Genomic DNA, 16,943 nt, shown 5'->3' on the forward strand with positions numbered 1-16,943 from the left:
TAGCTCTATCTCCTACGGACACGAACCTTTACAAATAGGCGCACAGGTTCAGTGTTGATTTCACAAGCCCTTGATGAAGGAAATAAACATTGCTACCCATTCTGCTACTGAAAAGGCAAGCAAATACCCAGCTTTGTTGTGCTGTTTTTTAATATTTGTAAAAGACTTGAAGGTAGCAGCTTTAATGGAATGCAATGTCTGCCTGTTGCAAACAACCTCCTGCATCGTGCCAGCAGCAGGCTCCAACCAATGCACGCAAGCTTTGGTGGCAACTCTTAAGGTAGAGCAGTTGGTCTCCATAGGATAACTACAAAAACACGATGCTGGTAGAAATGAGATGAGCAATAGTTGTGGAGCCAATTCTTGTTCTCTAAATGTTGACGTTTCTGCAATCTCAGCAATAAGGTTACGTTTACAGACCTCTGCAGGAAGTTACTGCTGAGTTGTAAGAAAAAAAACACTCCAATACACAATTTGCAGGCTACTCTGCCTCAATCTGAAGTGCAACCACTGAGATATAGTTCAATGTCATCACACATTACTGTGATTGGTACTGGCCTCCATGTTAAGTATATCCAAAACTGTCTAATCTAGAAACCATTCAGTACAAGAGATAATTTTGTTTAAAATTAATCACACATTTCTCAAAACTGTAATTTTTTCCAATATATTCCCTTCAAAATTCACCTTACAATTGAAGACAAACATGACATTTTAAGTACAAAATTAACGTCATAACAATGGGAACTTGCAAGGAGTAATAAATGCAGTGAGCTCTCCGTTGTCTGTGGCAGATCAGCAGGTGGAACAAACCTGCTTACTGGAGGTGCTGAAGAGGAAGCTACATCTGACAGCCTAGTGCTGAACCAGCCTAAGTCCCTGCAAAAGTAATTAGTGTCTTGACAAGCAACAATCTCCAGTATTCCAGGTGAGCTAAGTATTTTGCTGAGCTAGTGAACCCTGCTGGAGCTTGGTGCCCCAGCTCCAGACCCAAGCTGGTCGAACCCAGCCTGATTGCTCCATGAGCTCTCTCTGGTGCTGCTCATCAAATGGTGCAGTAGCAAGTCCAGGAGCACAGGCTCTAAACTGGTGGCTCAGAAGGTATAAGGGTGGCTAAGCAATTCCTATTCCTACGCAGGAAGCAGGACAGCTGTACTCCTGTGCACTTAGCTTGAACTGGAAAGCTCAAGCAGACCTAAGCTGATTCCAGGTATGTCAGTATCCATGGTAAACTCAGCCCTCAGTTTGGATAATTAGTCTGGGACAACTGAGAGTCAACAATAATTTGCTTTAATTCATACTTTTTTTTTTTTTATGTTCAGTTGGCTTAAATCCAACTTTTCTTCAAGCTTATCTACTCACCAGGAAATTTCATTTAAGACAATTCAGTGTCCTTAAGTTAAAAATAGAAACAAACCTGGAGTTCCTCTTTAGTTACATATTTTCTTAGCAGATACTGATTTCTGTATCTGTACTCCCAGTAATCCCATTCCTACAGTTACCTCTGCTTTTTCCAAGCTACCTAACTTTGTTCATCAACATTCAGGTTTTCTCAAGGCTTCTGTTTTGAGCCTCAGCTGCACTCTCAGCTCTTGCTTGACATTTGTACCACACATCATTGTTCCTACATTTTTAACATTCTCGTTATATAGACCAACACATACCTGATTAAATGGGGGACGAGGCCCATCACCCAACAGAGGTGTTTTCTGCTGCTGGAAAGGCAGAGGGCCCTGGGAAGGGTGTGGCCCCCTTGAGGGGTTTGGTTGTCCTTGAGGTCCTTGCATGTTTCCTTGTGGCCCTACCAAAGAGCCTTGTGGAGGTCCCTGCTGGCCTTGTGGCCCACGCAGTTCTTGTGGCGGTCCTAACATTCCGCCCTGAGGCGGGGGTCCCTGTAGGCCCCTCATCTCCTGGGGCCCATGTCCTAGTAAACCACTTTGCATATGAGGACCTCTCATCTCTTGCGGATGACCCATCATCATCCCTTGTGGAGTAGGTCCCTGGTTATCTCTGGGCCCTGGTGGACCCTGCATCCCTCTTGGATTAAGTCCCATCAAAGGCCCTTGAGAGATAGGACCTTGCATCCCTTGAGATCCTGGAGCTCCTTGCATGCCGTGAGGAAGAGGTCCTTGCATTCCTCGGGGACCAGGTGGCCCTTGCATTCCTTGACCACCAGGGGGACCTTGAGGTCCCAAGTTCCCTTGGGGGCCAGGCGGACCTTGCGGCCCCAAATGAGTCTGAGACCCAGGTAGGCCCTGCGGTCCTAAGTGCCCTTGTGGACCAGCATTACCCTGTGGGCCTGGAGGCCCCATTGGCCCATGAGGGCCAGGATGCCTTTGCATTCCTTGATGTCCATGTAAATCCTGAGGCCGTGGCATTCCTTGAGGTCCATGGGGGCCCGGAGGTCCTTGTGGTCCCATGAAGCCTTGCGGACCTCCGCCTCCTTGGTGTAATGGAGGACCCTGAGGTCCCATTTGTCCTTGGGGTCCCGGAGGTCTGAACTGTCCTTGTGGACCAGGAGGTCCCATCTGAGGCATATTCATTGGCATCTGCTGAGGTGGAAGGGGCTGCTGAAATCCTTGAGGCATCTGTGACATTGGGCCTTGCCCTGGAAAAGGCTGGGGTCCGTGAAGAGAGCCTCCCGGAGGTGGCTGCACTTGCTCAGCTTGTTTTTGTGCAAGTCTCTCAATCTTCAATTGCTGTCAAAAAAAAAAAAAAAAAAAAAAAGAGAAACCCAGCAAATCAACTAAGCACAGAAAAATATGAAACAACTGAAAATCAGAAGCAACTATCTCATTCTTGGGAGTATGAAAAGATTTAGTACTTTTCTCCTAATCAACAGAAACACAACTACAGAGATATATAAGTGGGTCTAACTAACTGAAATGTGGAGACCTCACTGCAGCTGTCTTCATGCATTGAGTCCAATTCTTGTTAAACAATGTTTTTTGAGAAAAGGTGAAAACTGTGCTGCAAAAGCAAGCTACACATTTTGGCGCTGAGCTCCAGCAATTGGCTTTACACACATACCTCCAGGAGCTGTGGGTTTGTGTACTGAAGTGCTGCCATTTCCTGTTCAATCTCTGCCTGTGTCTTCTTTTTCTCCTCCAGCTTAATATCTTCCTTTCTATCGATCAGTGGCTCAGGTGGGGGAGGCAAAGGAACTTTATTCTGCATCCATGCCTGTCAAGAATAGCAAACACAAAATTAATACTAATGAAGACCACATGCGTAATATGTCACTGCACTGGGACAAGATATGCTGGAATGCTGAATAATGAGGGAGGGGATTGTCCTGCTCTGCTCTGCGTGGCCTCACCTTGAGTATTGCATGGAGGTTTGGGCACCACAGTACAAAAGGGGCATAAAACTATTAGACAGTGTCCAAAGGAGGGCTACAGAGATGGTGAAAGGTCTGGAGGGGAAGGTGTATGAGGAGTGGCTGATGTCCCTTGGCTTGCCGGAGTACAAGAAGCATCTGGAGAACACTCTCAGACATATGGTCTGAGTTTTGGGTGGTCCTCTGTGGATTCAGGAGTTGGACTCGATGATTCTTACGGGTCCCTTCCAGCTCTCTAGGATATTCTATGATTCTAACATGGATAATCAGAAGCTAAAAACTAGGTTGAATAAAACATCCAGATGTTATCACATCCTATTTTCAAGATATGTACATGGGATATAAGGGATTTAACCAAATGTCTTATGTTTAAATAGTAATTTAACTACTGTGATAAGTTATTTTGCACTCATGTTGGAAATGATGTTGGAAAACCAACAGAACAAGTTTTTCTGGTGTTCACTGTTTATCATCTGCTTACCTGCTGAAACTGCGCTGGTATTGGTTTTGCATAGGGCACTTTTTTCTGTGGCACTTTCTTTTGGTCCTTTTGCATTACTTCCTCCATTCCCCAGTCTAGTCCCGGGATTGTCATTTCAATGTCATTGGACTCATCTTTTCCTTTAGCAGTAGTGAAGACAAACAGTCAGTGCAATACAGGTTTACAAAGTAATTCTGTTACTCTCCTTGCAGTTTATTTAACAAAATAAACCTTGAGGTTTCTCAACCCTTTCTTCTTTACATGGGAAATATGCACTTGAGAACCTCAGAAAACAGTAGTGCTACCCAATTATATGACAGGAATGAACAATATGTTGCACAGTATCTGAAAGGCTCAGAAAAATGCCTCCCTATAACTACTTACCCATCTGCTCTTGCTCCATGGCTATTTTCAATTGTTCAGGTATTCCCATCCCAGGGATAACTGCTAGACTGTTGGGTTCCAAATCATCTGGAGGAAAACAACAAATATTTTTACTTGGAGAATTTTTGCTTTATTTTATCATTGTGTTCTTTTGGATTCTCACATGCTTTTACCATCGGCACTGTTATGAATTTCACAAATGCTGGGTCACTTTTTAAACTTATGTGTGAGTTGTAGGACATTAAAAGAACTGCCCATTCAGATTCATAATAACACCCCAAAAGGCCAGAAACTATATCCTTTTGAGAAAGTCGCATTTCAGAAAAATCTCATATCCATTCCCATTTTTGTTAAAGCAAACACACATATTGAAAAACTTATATCAAATTTAACTGATACATTTTCACTGACATTCCTCAAATACAAAAGGGCAAGTCATCAAACACCTTTATAAATAAACAGATGCAACCCTTGGGGAAAAAAAAAAGGTTGTTGAGGTATGCTGTAGAGCTGGGGAACCCTGAACAACTTAAAATTAACAAGAAAACTCCTTAAGAGAGAGAGTTAAGTTTTACAATTTGAGTCAAATTGAATAATTGAAAAGATTTCCTGCTGTAGTTCAGGACTGCGAAAAGTCTTGAAGTCACATGAAGTTTCCAGGAAGAAAAGTAAACCAGACACACTGCCTGAGGGAGAGCCCAACCTCCTTTTCGTGGTGGACTGAGCAGCTCTTACCTCCTGGAGCTGCGGAGAAAAAGAAGACTCATTGTTGGAATTGCTTGGAGAACAAGATCATTCATGTAAAAAACATCTTTATCTAGGTGGTCACCAATGCTATGTACTGTTTCAGTGTCTTACCCAGAAGCTCATTCTAACGTCTGTTGAATGCCCAAGACTTGTTCCTAACCCCTAAACTTCTTATCCCCACATTCTAGGAAATTGCCTTACCATATTCCACACCATCCTCTGACATCCCAGGCAGCAGATTCAAGTTGTAACGATCTCGCATTTTATCTCCAGGCCGATTTCGAGTCCAAAACTTACTGTCAAAAGGAAGTTATATGATCTCAATAGAAGGTCAAGAATATTAACTACTTTCAATCTATTTACTTATCTAAATTTTAGTATGCTAACTTGGTTTTACAAGGGTTCAATGCCTACTAATCAAGTTCAACGGTGAATTTGAACGTTAGGTGTGAGGTTCAAATGAAAAACCAATACTATACTATATTAACTGTACAGTTACAATTCAGAAAATACTTCAAAGCATAAGGTAAATACTATGCATCGGTACCACTGATATCCAGACCATTCTACGAACTTACTGCTCTGTTTAAATACATCCTTCACATTAAAATAACCTTGTTAATATACACATCTACACAAAAATTCACCCCACTTACGGATACTCCATGTTAATAGCAGATTCTGCTGAAAAGACTCAAAGCACAAACTGCACTTGTAATGCACAAAGAGACATGATCAGCAGATGATCTGTGGACAAAAACACTGTGGAGACTGGAATATTTCTTCACCAAAACAATAGTTATTACTATTAACTTCCTAAGGTTTCAAATCTCACAAAAACCTGAAACATTGGTGTTTCTTAAAGCTTCCTTCGATGAAGGACAGGATGTTAAACATCACCCTAACTTCTCATGTAAAACATCAGGGCCTTCCCACTCAAAGTTTGTTTCTCTGCTTTGCCTGATCATGTATCAGAACTGCTCTTTGTACACTGATGCCAAGTACCCTTTTAGATTCTGAACATGTACATGTTCCCTCTGGCACCTTCTTTAAATATTTTAAAAATACCTGGTGTGATCATTTGAGCCTGAACAGAGAATGTGTCCGAGGGGATGCCACGCTAGACTCCAGATCATTCCTTCATGGGCCATTTCCATTCCACCAACCTCCTTCTCAACCCTGATGCATTAAAAAAATCAGTCACCACAGAGGAATATCTGATTCAGATACAATATAAAACTTCTGCTATTTAGTTGTTCCTGTTCCTCTGTCCCCTACTTCAGTAAAAATAAGCCTCAGCTGTTTTTCTATTGCATGAGAAGCATGGGAAGTGGGAATTCCGTTGCATAGGTAATCTTTAAGCTGTACATTTAAAAGCCAAATAATTAGAGCATTTCATGAGAAGCTCTAAGAAACTAACAGCTTCAATCACGCATCACCCCTTCAACAAAAGACTACATTCTGTACAAGCAATTTATCCTTTAAAATATAACATCAGAAATAAAGCCTATTCACAAAAATCCTCCGTAACAGAGCAAAACTATACCATAAATACGTATTCAAAGGTGGAAAGTGTATTGTGTGTATCTGACCAACATCTTTCCAACACGCTGGTGAAAATGCCACATACCCAACATGCCAGAATAACAAAGAGCCATCAGACCCTCCACTGGCAAACAGCCCTTCATGAACAGGATGCCAGGCCACAGCTGAAATAACAAAATAATCTACAATCAGAAAGTACAATACTAGAATTCCTATCTCATGTAAATCAGGATCTCAAAAACTTTCATTTTTAATCCAAACTTACTAAAACAATGCAATATTAACAACTGACCTGTGGCCTCTTTCTTATGACCCCTGAAGACCTGAAGTTCCTCTTTCAGATTACGAATGTCGAAGAGCTTACAGAGATGGTCACGAGAAGCTGTTAGCAGCCAGTTGCCATTCAGATTCAGCTTCACCTCCATCACTGTGTTTTTATGAGCATGTCTGCAGGTGCAGAAAGAGAAACACTGTTTGTTCTGATATCAATTTCTCAGACAAATCAAGCATGATTATTTACCAGTTCCAAATATTTAGGTCAACAACAAAGCAGTTCAGGCTACTAAACCAGGATAGCAGAGTTTTCCGTGCTGTGTGCCTGGATGTTGTTATTTGTACTTTGGAAGCAGGGGAGGTTCAGGTTGGATATTAGGAAACATTTATTCTCTGAAAGAGTGGTCAGACACTGGAACAGGCTGCCCAGGGAGGTGGCTGTGTCACTGTCCCTGGAGGTGTTCGAGAAACATGTAGATATAGTACTGAGGGACACGGTTTAGTGGGGAAATATTGGTGGTAGGTGGACGGTTGGACTGGATGATCTTGGAGGTCTTTTCTAACCTTGGTGATTCTATGATTAAAGTCACTATTTTCAAAGTTTAGACTTCACCTAATTTCTAGATTTTCTGGCACAACTGAAGTATTAGCTTTCTATTTAAAGTAATTGCATTTGGCTGAAAAGATATGAGGTAATAAGCTAAAAAGAGACAAACACGAAGTCAGCTTGTATCTGAGCAAAGCGATGTGGGCGTGGACTTACAGTGTGGCAAGGCTCTGGCCAGTTTTTGGATCCCAGAACTTGATCGGCTGCTGGCTGTCTTTACTTCCTGATACAACTAAACCCTTTGTTGGATGCCAGTCAACACATTTCACATCTGCTCCATGTCCTGTTAATAACGCAGAAGTTGTTCATTTAGAAATTTCAATTGAATTGAGAAAGCACTGACAACTGAAGGGTACACCTCCTATAACCGTGATGTAAAACTAAGCAAAAATAAAATCAAACAACACAGATCACAAAACATAAAATCAAACTAAATAAAAACTCCCCAAAGGTATTTAAGTAGTACTAATCATCAAGAGTATCTTCTCCTCAGATTATAGCTCAAAAATGAAGCTCACTTCAGTATGAAAGCTCTCTAGGATGGCTGTGCTGGTACTTCTTTAGGCTTTGATCCTAAAGTAACACACAGTATGAAGAAGCATTTCTATGGGAGTGTTAAAAGAAAAATATACTGTGACATTTCACTTTCTCTGAAGTACTGCAGGAACGAAAGGCAAACATGTATATGTTCCCATCCCATCCGCACTACTCTTCTGTTGTTCTGTCAGAAAATAAGAAGTTGAATCATGGATCTGAAAACTAAAATAGCATATGATGAAAAGAAATCTTATTAGATGTAAAACCTGTTATTAGGTTTTTCTAACAGCTGGGAGGAAGGAGAGGAAAACCTTCACAATATCGATGATCCTTGAGGCCCCTTCCAACCCAAGCCATTCTACACTTCTAAGATTCTATGATTTCATTTTAAACCGACTGACTGCTCAGATGATTTAAAGAAGAAATGCTCATTCCTGCTATAGAGAAATTACGGGGATTTAGAGATGAAGTAATGAATGAAGATTTCCTTCTCCAGTATCTCTCCATGCCAGCCAACTCCAATGGAAAGCCAACAGTAATAGTCAATGTCAGAAAATGAGACAGAATGTGCTAGCCACAGCAAAAAGTGAGATGAGAAAGGAAAGGGCTGTGTGCAACACAGAGGCACAAGTTATAACGGTACAGAAGAATGGTAGCATTCTGCATCAAAGACGAATGGTTCCTATCAGTTCCTACTGTACTGCTTTCCTTCAAGGTGCAGCATGGAACTTTGAGAAGAACAATGTTTCTTAATATAGATCTCAATTCAATAAGAAATTAAAAATATGAGTTGAAATTTTCCTGAGGCAACAGAAAAATCAAATTTGGAGCATTATACTTCCTTCTTACAATAAAAGCAACTTTTAAACACACAAAGCACCCTCTCCATCTAATGAGCGCAACCTCCCCCCTTCCAGCGTCTACAGCAAGACAGGCAGGGAAGAGATTCTTGGTCCAAGGAGAAATGAACACAACTGTAGTTGAACATAAGGGTAACAACTTTGAGGAATGGTTGGATGACAGCTTGGATGAAGGAAACCAACTCTCTTCCCACAGCTGCAGCAGGCAGAACTGCCACAGAATATGCACGGCCTCAAGGAAGAACAGGGTCCTCAAACTGCAAAGACCATAAAAGCGCTGCTATTTCCTAACAACAGAGGGGTACTCCAGGATGTGTTGTTTCCCCTTTCTCTTGTTCTTCAGATGCAGCAGGAACTAAAAGGCACTATGTGTCTGGATTTGCTGTCTGAGTTCACCTCTCAACCAGAAGGAGAAGCTGAATGCTGAGCAGGTCTCGCTTCTGAGTGTTTATCGGGGAAGAACATCTCTGCCAGTAGGAATAGAGTATTCTCCCTCAGCAGTGAGACGTAAACTCGTATTTACAGATTTTCAGCTAACAGCATTCTGTAGGTACCTGTTATTTCACATCCTCCCAGAAAAAGACAGCAGATTTGAATTCAAGGGCAACAACAGAAGTGCTCCGTTACGGTTAGTAACTGGATGAACTATAGGAAAACATGTTCAGACTAGAACACTTGAATAATGTAATTAGTAGAAAACAGAACAAAACAAAAATAACCAAAAAACAATACAAACAACAGAAACCTAAAGTACCTAACCACATGGACTGGAATTACTTTGTCCTTGCTTCTCCTTTGTAATGGAAGAGAGGTTAGAGACAAAGGGCTGCTGTCTGGCTGGTAAGCCTGCAGCCAGCAAATGAGGCGCTAGCAGAAGGCCATCTCTGTCTGTGTAAAGGCTCACCCTGTGCAAGGCCTGATTATTTGGAGAGCAAACAAATGTGAGTTAAACCAACCCATATGTGCAACTCAAGGGAAAAAAGGCCCAGACTGGGCAACCTAGTTCAAGTTCAGCATCATGCTCTGAAACAGAGTGGTCTAAGCACTCATCCTGTAAACAGCCCCAAAGGGAGCAAGCATGATGGTGCACAGCACAGGACTGATGTGCTTCTCAGAAACCAGGTTTGGCACAGACATTCAGATATGAAAGAAGTATTTCTCTAATTTTTTTTCCATATGCCTAAGGGATTTCTTAACAAGGTGTTAATTAATTAAAGTGCTGATTGTTAATACTTGTAGACAACTTATCCAAAGAGCTGTTCTTTAAAGACATTGAACAGAATTTTGGAGGGTGGAAAGAGTAACAGGCTGTATGTAATAAGACCGTGGACAATAGCGCTTACCAAACCCAATGTATCACAAGTATGAAAAAGTAGATATAAGTTTAAGACCTTATTTTTCCTTCTCAACCTGATTTCTGTATACATGACTTAGCGAACATCAAATATAATATTAAAAAAAATCAAGTTTAGATCGCAGTCCTTTTATCACAGTCTGCAAAGCATTTAGTGTGTATAGATACATCATGTTTACTGCTTTAGCGAAACATTTTCCATTACAGCCTTTCCCTGGAAATGAGGCCTACTTTGAGGGCACATAAATTGATGTTGTGAAGATTTTAGGATTTCTAAATCCTCAGCAATTTTTTGGAGGCTTATACACATACTGAGGTGATACTCCTTTAGATCACCTTCTTATACACCCACATTCAAAAACAAATAGATCTCTGTAACAGCATGTGCTCTGAAGAACAAGCACAGACATTTAACTGCAACAATGCTGTTTCTTTCCCTGTTAGAACAATGCTGTTTTAGAAGGGGGTGAATAATGCAGCGTATCCTTGAATCGGTCAGACCCGAAGGCTTTGCATCATTCCACAAGAACGTTTCCTTCCCTGTAATCCACATCCCTGATAGAACACAACACCTCTCTGAAGAGCAGGTCCTTTGCAAGGGGCTGTTTCCAAGGCATTCAAAATAGAGCCACGACACCTTACCGCCACCCCCACTAGCAAAAAGAAACAAGAAGATCTGCAAGGCCAACACAACTGGGAACAGCCATGTTAACAGAAAGAGGTTCTGTTTTCTATATAATTCCCTTAGCTTTTGTTAGTTGGTACCAGATTGCTGACAAATTGGATTATTTTGCCTGTTCTACTCTAACAGAAGGCTTTTTTTTAATTACATCTGGCAGTTATCCATTAACTTAGCAATTCCCTGCTTCTGTGCAAATCTCATTTAGGAGCTGAATACCTCTTATCTACCAGAAATGAGAATACTCCTCTGATGTGCTTACACAACACTGACCAGGTTGGCAATAAGGGTAAGGATATTTTAATTCCATTAACTTAGGACAAAGAACACCATCACATCACAAGAACTAAACACCTTCTGAAAGCCGTCTTATGAGCAAGACTGACTTCCACTCTCCACTCCAAGAATAAATACAGCAGAAACTCTCTATTTAGAGATACACAGTATGTTTGTTCTTTTTAGCATACTGTGGGAGGTTGATAAATAAGAAATCAAAGGCAAAGCTCCTTTCAGTCTCTATAAGTGCCTCCCACCATACTTTCAGGTCTGTGTCTCCTAAAGTCAAGTTCTCTTTTCCTTAATTTGCTCACTGAGCCATTCTCTAGCTCTTTGTTAGGTTATTAAATAGGGTACCTGGAGAGATTGACGGAACTTTAATCCACCTACAAGGAACGTCTCCTATATCATTGACATTTCTCCAGACTGGCAGTTGAATGGGACATAATTAAGCTTTGTTTACAAAGCCCATCTTTACATCTCTATTGTCATGCTGCATTCTTTCCAGAAAAAAAAAGTTACTTAGAAAAGCAAACAAAAAAATCCTGATATCAACTGTGGAATCAGAAGGTTAAAAATAACCAAAATAATTGTTAACCACTAATGAGGTAGATCTGGGTAAACAAGAGTTTTCCCAGCTCAATTCTAATGAACAGGAAGTAAGAATGAAACGTGAGAAGTCAAACAGTCCCCAAGATATGTTTCTGTAAATGTGTTTAGGGTTTGTATGTGCTAGTCCCAATAGGACTTGCACCACTCAGTGAGTGGTCTGAATTCTGCAATAACCTACAACTGTGGAAAGGAAAAGCTCGAGCATAATGTCAGTTACGTGCTCTCATAGTGGCAAATGCACCACAGCAAATTACGAAAAGATTCTTCTGTTAAATGTACTTACTAGTAATGGCATGTGGGAATCTGAATTCTTTGCATCTGTTGAAATTCAGTGACAATGTCTTATATAAGGATTAATACAGAGGGGGGAAAAATGCCTGCATCCTGGTATATGTGGGAACTGGGTCATGCAGAGTTCAGCCTTCATATAATGGGACTACTCACACGTTACAGCAAACATTTAAATTCTTCTCTGCATTTAAAATGAATGCTGAGCAACTTCCAAAGCTGAAATACTTTGTTGTGAACAGAAGCAACAGTTATACAACTGAAAATATCTATTTTACATTTGTGGTAAAAGGTGTTTTTATTTTTCTTTTTTCCTGAAACCATCGAATACACTTTTGGTAGAATCTGCAATCGTTCTAGAGACACCTTTCCTTTACAACTGATTGGTTTTCTTTGAGCATTATCACATTTACACCCAGTCAGATTATTTCCTGTAAAATTCAGAGAGCCAAAATAAGCTTGATAGCACGTTGGGCAACAGCACTAGAAGTAAGGGAAACAGCATCTGTAACACAAGGAGTTGCTTAACATTCTCTTAGAAGTGAGAACTAGATGACAATCCATGAAGTATGCATGTTTCACAGTTCCTAATCATAAGACATAGTTAAGTTATATGTAGGTTTATAACAGACTTATTAACAGCAAGACATTTTAATATGCAAATTATAATATTTTCACTGTGTTTAATCAGTGTGCAAATTTTCTAGCTTACCACTATTCATGCACTTAGGCAAAAAAACTAAGCTAAACATTAAGTGCATCTCTGTCACAAACTGCATCTATGTCATGATGTTTGGAAACGCAGTATAATGACTGTTGTACTGCAGCGACCATTATTTCCAATACAGAAGTCATTTCTAATCTTAAATATGAAGTAATCAGGAAGTTCAGAGATGGCTGTCAACGGTTTACGGGCGTTTGGCCCGGTTCCGTGACGAAGGGGACAGGGGATCCACGGGCCCACGTCCCGAGAAAATGGAAAAGGGGAAAAGGGGAAGGAGATGGCCCTGAGAGCAAAGAACAGCGGCAACAATCTGAGGAGAAACAAACTAATTTACTAAATAAGATATCGGAATGCAGAACAACACACTATAATACAATATAATTACAATTTAAGTTGATAAATCCAATACAGAGAGAGAGAATGTCCCAAAATCAAGGTAGGCCTTACTCTACTACCGATGATAAGACGGCCAGAGAGCGAGGTGCTGCCAAGACGAGAGACGGCGGAAAAAGGGACGAGGTCTCGTGATCTGCAAGTTTTTATACTGCGAGCTTTTATCTTTTCCCTCCAGCTGGAAATGGTAACAGAGGAGAAAAGTACCGTGGGGACTGTGGTAGTCCTTCTCTTCTGAGAACCAGGTATATCCACTAAATGATTTTATGATGTGGAATACCAATTACCGAAAATCACAAAACCATGACAATGGCCTAAGAGAAGTGACAGCGAAAATAGGACAGAGCATGAGAGGGGAAGCTACACCAAGTTAAGCTTGCCCAGCATCACTTCTTCCATAGCTAGTATGGTAGTGTGGACAAAGCCAGGCTGTCAACAGCGTTAAGAGTTATACCATTTAGGGAAAAGCAGATTGGATTCTACTTTGCGCCTAGGCATATGTGGCCACAAAAACTCTCACGACACTTCTTATAATCCCTTTGGAAATACTCATCAGAGAATGAAGAGGACTTCTTTAAATTGCAAAAGGTGGAACAAATTTTTCGTTGCTGGTTATTTTATTTGTAAAGTAGCTGGGACGAGATGTTCTCTGTTCTCTGTTCAAAAATTAGCTAGCCTACTTCAAAAGCAGCAACACACTTGCTTTTCATTGACAGAAAGCATTTATTTAGAATGGTATTTACATTTAACGATAATAAAAATAGCAGTACAGGAAATAGTAAAAAGCGAACAGCAATTATGAGAAAAAAATCTCATCCTTCGTAATGTAACCAGCTCATAGGAGCCCCAAAACCCACTCCCTCAGGGACAAATCGCCTGACAGTTTTCTACTGCTTGTTCTCTGGCACCTTCCTCTTAAGTGTCTGATATAAGCCAGTAGATCTGAAAGAGCTTACATGGCATCTAACGAGTGCTTACTGTCTTAAGCCATCAGACAAGATGGATCTCTAGTTTAGTACTGCGTGGCAATTACTGCATAATGCCATATAGAATAGGGGCGACTATAACAGAGCATAATGGTATCCAGGAATAGAACTGAGAGCCCTCCAAGGGAAGATAAAGTGCTAACTCAAAAGATGAAAAACTCAATTATTTTATATTATATTATACATCATCAGTCAGCATTTTCCACAGATTCACAGTGCTGTATCTGGGTATAGAACAAACTTGCTGGGCAGTGTGGTTTTTTGTGGTAAAAACAAAATCAAAAGTATCCCCCAGAGAAGTGTGAGCTTTCCCATTCAGTGTTCCCAGTGAAACCCTCCAAACAAATGGAACTGGCATCCCTGGAGCCTGCTCACGGCCTGAACCACCAGCTTTGAAAAGGATCAAGCAACATCACAAATCTGATTACAATGCCACAGGATTTGGAGCCTCACAATGACCACCTCAACCTCAAAAGTAACTCTTCCACTGCTGTTCAGTCAGAACACACACACATACAAAACGGGGAACGTGCTAGCAGCTGGTGCCTGAGGTTAGCAATAGAAATTTATAGTGCACTGACCCTACAGTAGCTGCTCTGTTGTTGTTTTTTAAACATGTATGTAAGACACTAGTTAAAATACTTAATTATTTAAAATGTTTACTCACTTGCTGTCACCAAGCTGTCAAAATCCCCCGCTTCTCCATTGGCAGGCTTTGGTCAAACCTTTGGCTGTTACACTTAACCTGTGCCAAACACATCACTAAGGAGAGTCTGACATTTGCAGTGAATACTATGAGAAGTAATGGAAAGAAGGAACACCAAGAACACAGCACTGATTTAGATGAAATTTCAAGTTATCTTGAAGCTACTATAGAAATTGTGTGCGTCCTAAATTTCATCATGGGAATTTAGCAAGTAGGGAAGAGGAAGGAAATCAGGGGATGCTACATAATTCAGCAGCAGCTGGCCTGAAGCTCTGCACTTCAATTACGAGAAGCAGTAGAGTTGGAATGCTTAGTTCCAGGCTCTTGAGACTTCTGCCTGAGCTGAGCACTTAGCTTAGGGACTAACCCAAGCTCCAAACCATTCCTGTGGGCACACGAACAGACATCTCTTAGCAAGCTGCAAAAGCCTACGAGACCATGTTGTGGATCACAGCTAAGGAAGTTGCGTGAAGTCTTCTACTTTTCTCTAATTTTTCTCTAATAATTGCTCCCAAGTAAACCCGGAATCTTTTAATAAAAATGTCCAACACAGAAAGACTGCTGAGATCTCTCAAATTGATCTTCCTTAACTGAAAGAATAAGTTTCAAAACCATTTATGGCTGAGACTGCAGGGCAGGATCCTACTTTAAATCCCATTGAGGAGAGGCACTATCAACTGTCTTCTCTACCAGACAAACAAATGACTTTTAAAAAGAGATGGTGATGGTCATCTGGCCACTCAAAAACAGGACCGCTTGGTCAGGCTACTTTCCACTTTAAGGGAATATATATAAGGGAATATACACAGAAATATATAAAGTATACGTATATGTACGTATATATATACACACAGAAGATCTTTCTTCTTACCAACCAAAATGTAGGTAAGCTACTTTTGATAGCGAGTTTTCTGACACAGAACCTCCCATAAGTATAAGCCCATAATCATTTTATGCAATGAAATCATGAGTTTAGGTACACAGAAAAATGGTTCTAGGACACATAGTGAGAGCAGGTGCTCCTGGAGTAAGTGAGCAGCAGTCGGCCCAGGTGTAAACTGTGGGGACAAAAGAAATACTGTCAGACTCCGTGTAGTCTCTAGGAAAGGATTTATTCATTTCAGTCAGTAATCCAGGCACTTAGCAAGTATAAGAGATCCAAGAAGAGACCCAAGAAGGGGGACACAGATAGAGACCATATAAACTGCTCTTTGCATTTTACAGTAGCACCAAGACTGAGCAAACCAGGAAGCAGCAGGTCTACTGAAACAAGCTGGTGGCAGAAAGCAAAGCACGTGGCACTGGCCCCAGTTACAAAGCACTGTTCCTCCTATACAGAGATAAAGCTCAACAAATTGGAAAGCTCTCATCTGAAGGGAAAGGGATCAATTTTAAACAACTAAAATATGAAAGAGCTGTGAGTTATGAAAACAGACAGTAGTACAAAAAATGAGCAGTGTACCAGGAAGAAAAAAAATTTTAAAAAGGCACATAAAATCATACAGTGACTTACAAACATATCTAATCTATTACCAATCTCACAGCTAACAAAGAGAAACAAAGATAGTAAATAGAAAAAAGCATTACTACTGCAAAAAAAAAAAATACGGTGCAGGGGCAAAATAGTGGTTTGAATAGTGTTACAGAAACCTGATAGGGCTAATATATTCCACTGAAATTTCAACCAAGCAGTAAGAAAAAGCTGAGCTCACAAAAGATAGAAACAAGGACTGTGCTATCACAGCCTTGTTCCAAATTTCCATACTATTGCTTACTTTCCTTAGCTTTCCTGTATCATCACCACCACACTTGCAGGCTTTTCCTGTTCCAGCCACCTATTTATTTTGAAATCTTTTGCATTTTACATTTTCCTTTTTCAGATTTAAAGATAATACTGGAATCCTAATCCTTTTATTTACATTCTGAAAATAGGGCTCCTACTTAATCAACTGCTCTGTAGAGCGTGGCTATGTAGATATATCAATGAAGCTCTATTGTATACCATGTTTTCTCATGTATTTCTTTAAATTGCACAAGCACATGAATTAACCAAACAGTAGAGTTCTTTGCATGTGATTGAACAGAGATGGGGGGGGAGGGGAAGATGGTGCTGAAAACTTACCAGGAGTTTTGTGCAACCTAAACCTAACA

The 16,943-nt window shown here is 40.7% G+C and overlaps 1 protein-coding gene across 7 annotated transcripts in view; it reads right to left on the reverse strand.

Annotated features, from left to right (window-relative positions):
• The window catches only part of WDR33 (WD repeat domain 33), a 62,103-nt gene that overhangs the window by 8,904 nt on the left and 36,256 nt on the right, over window positions 1–16,943 (reverse strand). For 5 of the 7 annotated variants that reach the window (XM_021394922.1, XM_021394924.1, XM_021394921.1 and 2 more), the window contains 10 exons: window positions 7,534–7,660; window positions 6,790–6,944; window positions 6,583–6,661; window positions 6,021–6,131; window positions 5,154–5,248; window positions 4,941–4,949; window positions 4,206–4,292; window positions 3,822–3,961; window positions 3,031–3,183; window positions 1,665–2,699 (listed from right to left, as the gene is read on the reverse strand). In XM_021394922.1, coding sequence (XP_021250597.1) covers window positions 1,665–2,699; window positions 3,031–3,183; window positions 3,822–3,961; window positions 4,206–4,292; window positions 4,941–4,949; window positions 5,154–5,248; window positions 6,021–6,131; window positions 6,583–6,661; window positions 6,790–6,944; window positions 7,534–7,660 — 1,991 coding nt within the window. Of the gene's footprint in view, window positions 1–1,664; window positions 2,700–3,030; window positions 3,184–3,821; window positions 3,962–4,205; window positions 4,293–4,940; window positions 4,950–5,153; window positions 5,249–6,020; window positions 6,132–6,582; window positions 6,662–6,789; window positions 6,945–7,533; window positions 7,661–13,803; window positions 15,851–16,914; window positions 16,938–16,943 lie in introns of those variants that run through there. The other 2 variants (XM_021394926.1, XM_021394929.1) reach the window with 2 other exon arrangements.

The sequence above is a fragment of the Numida meleagris genome, chromosome 4 (assembly GCF_002078875.1).
Source record: "Numida meleagris isolate 19003 breed g44 Domestic line chromosome 4, NumMel1.0, whole genome shotgun sequence".
Classification (NCBI taxonomy): domain Eukaryota; kingdom Metazoa; phylum Chordata; class Aves; order Galliformes; family Numididae; genus Numida; species Numida meleagris.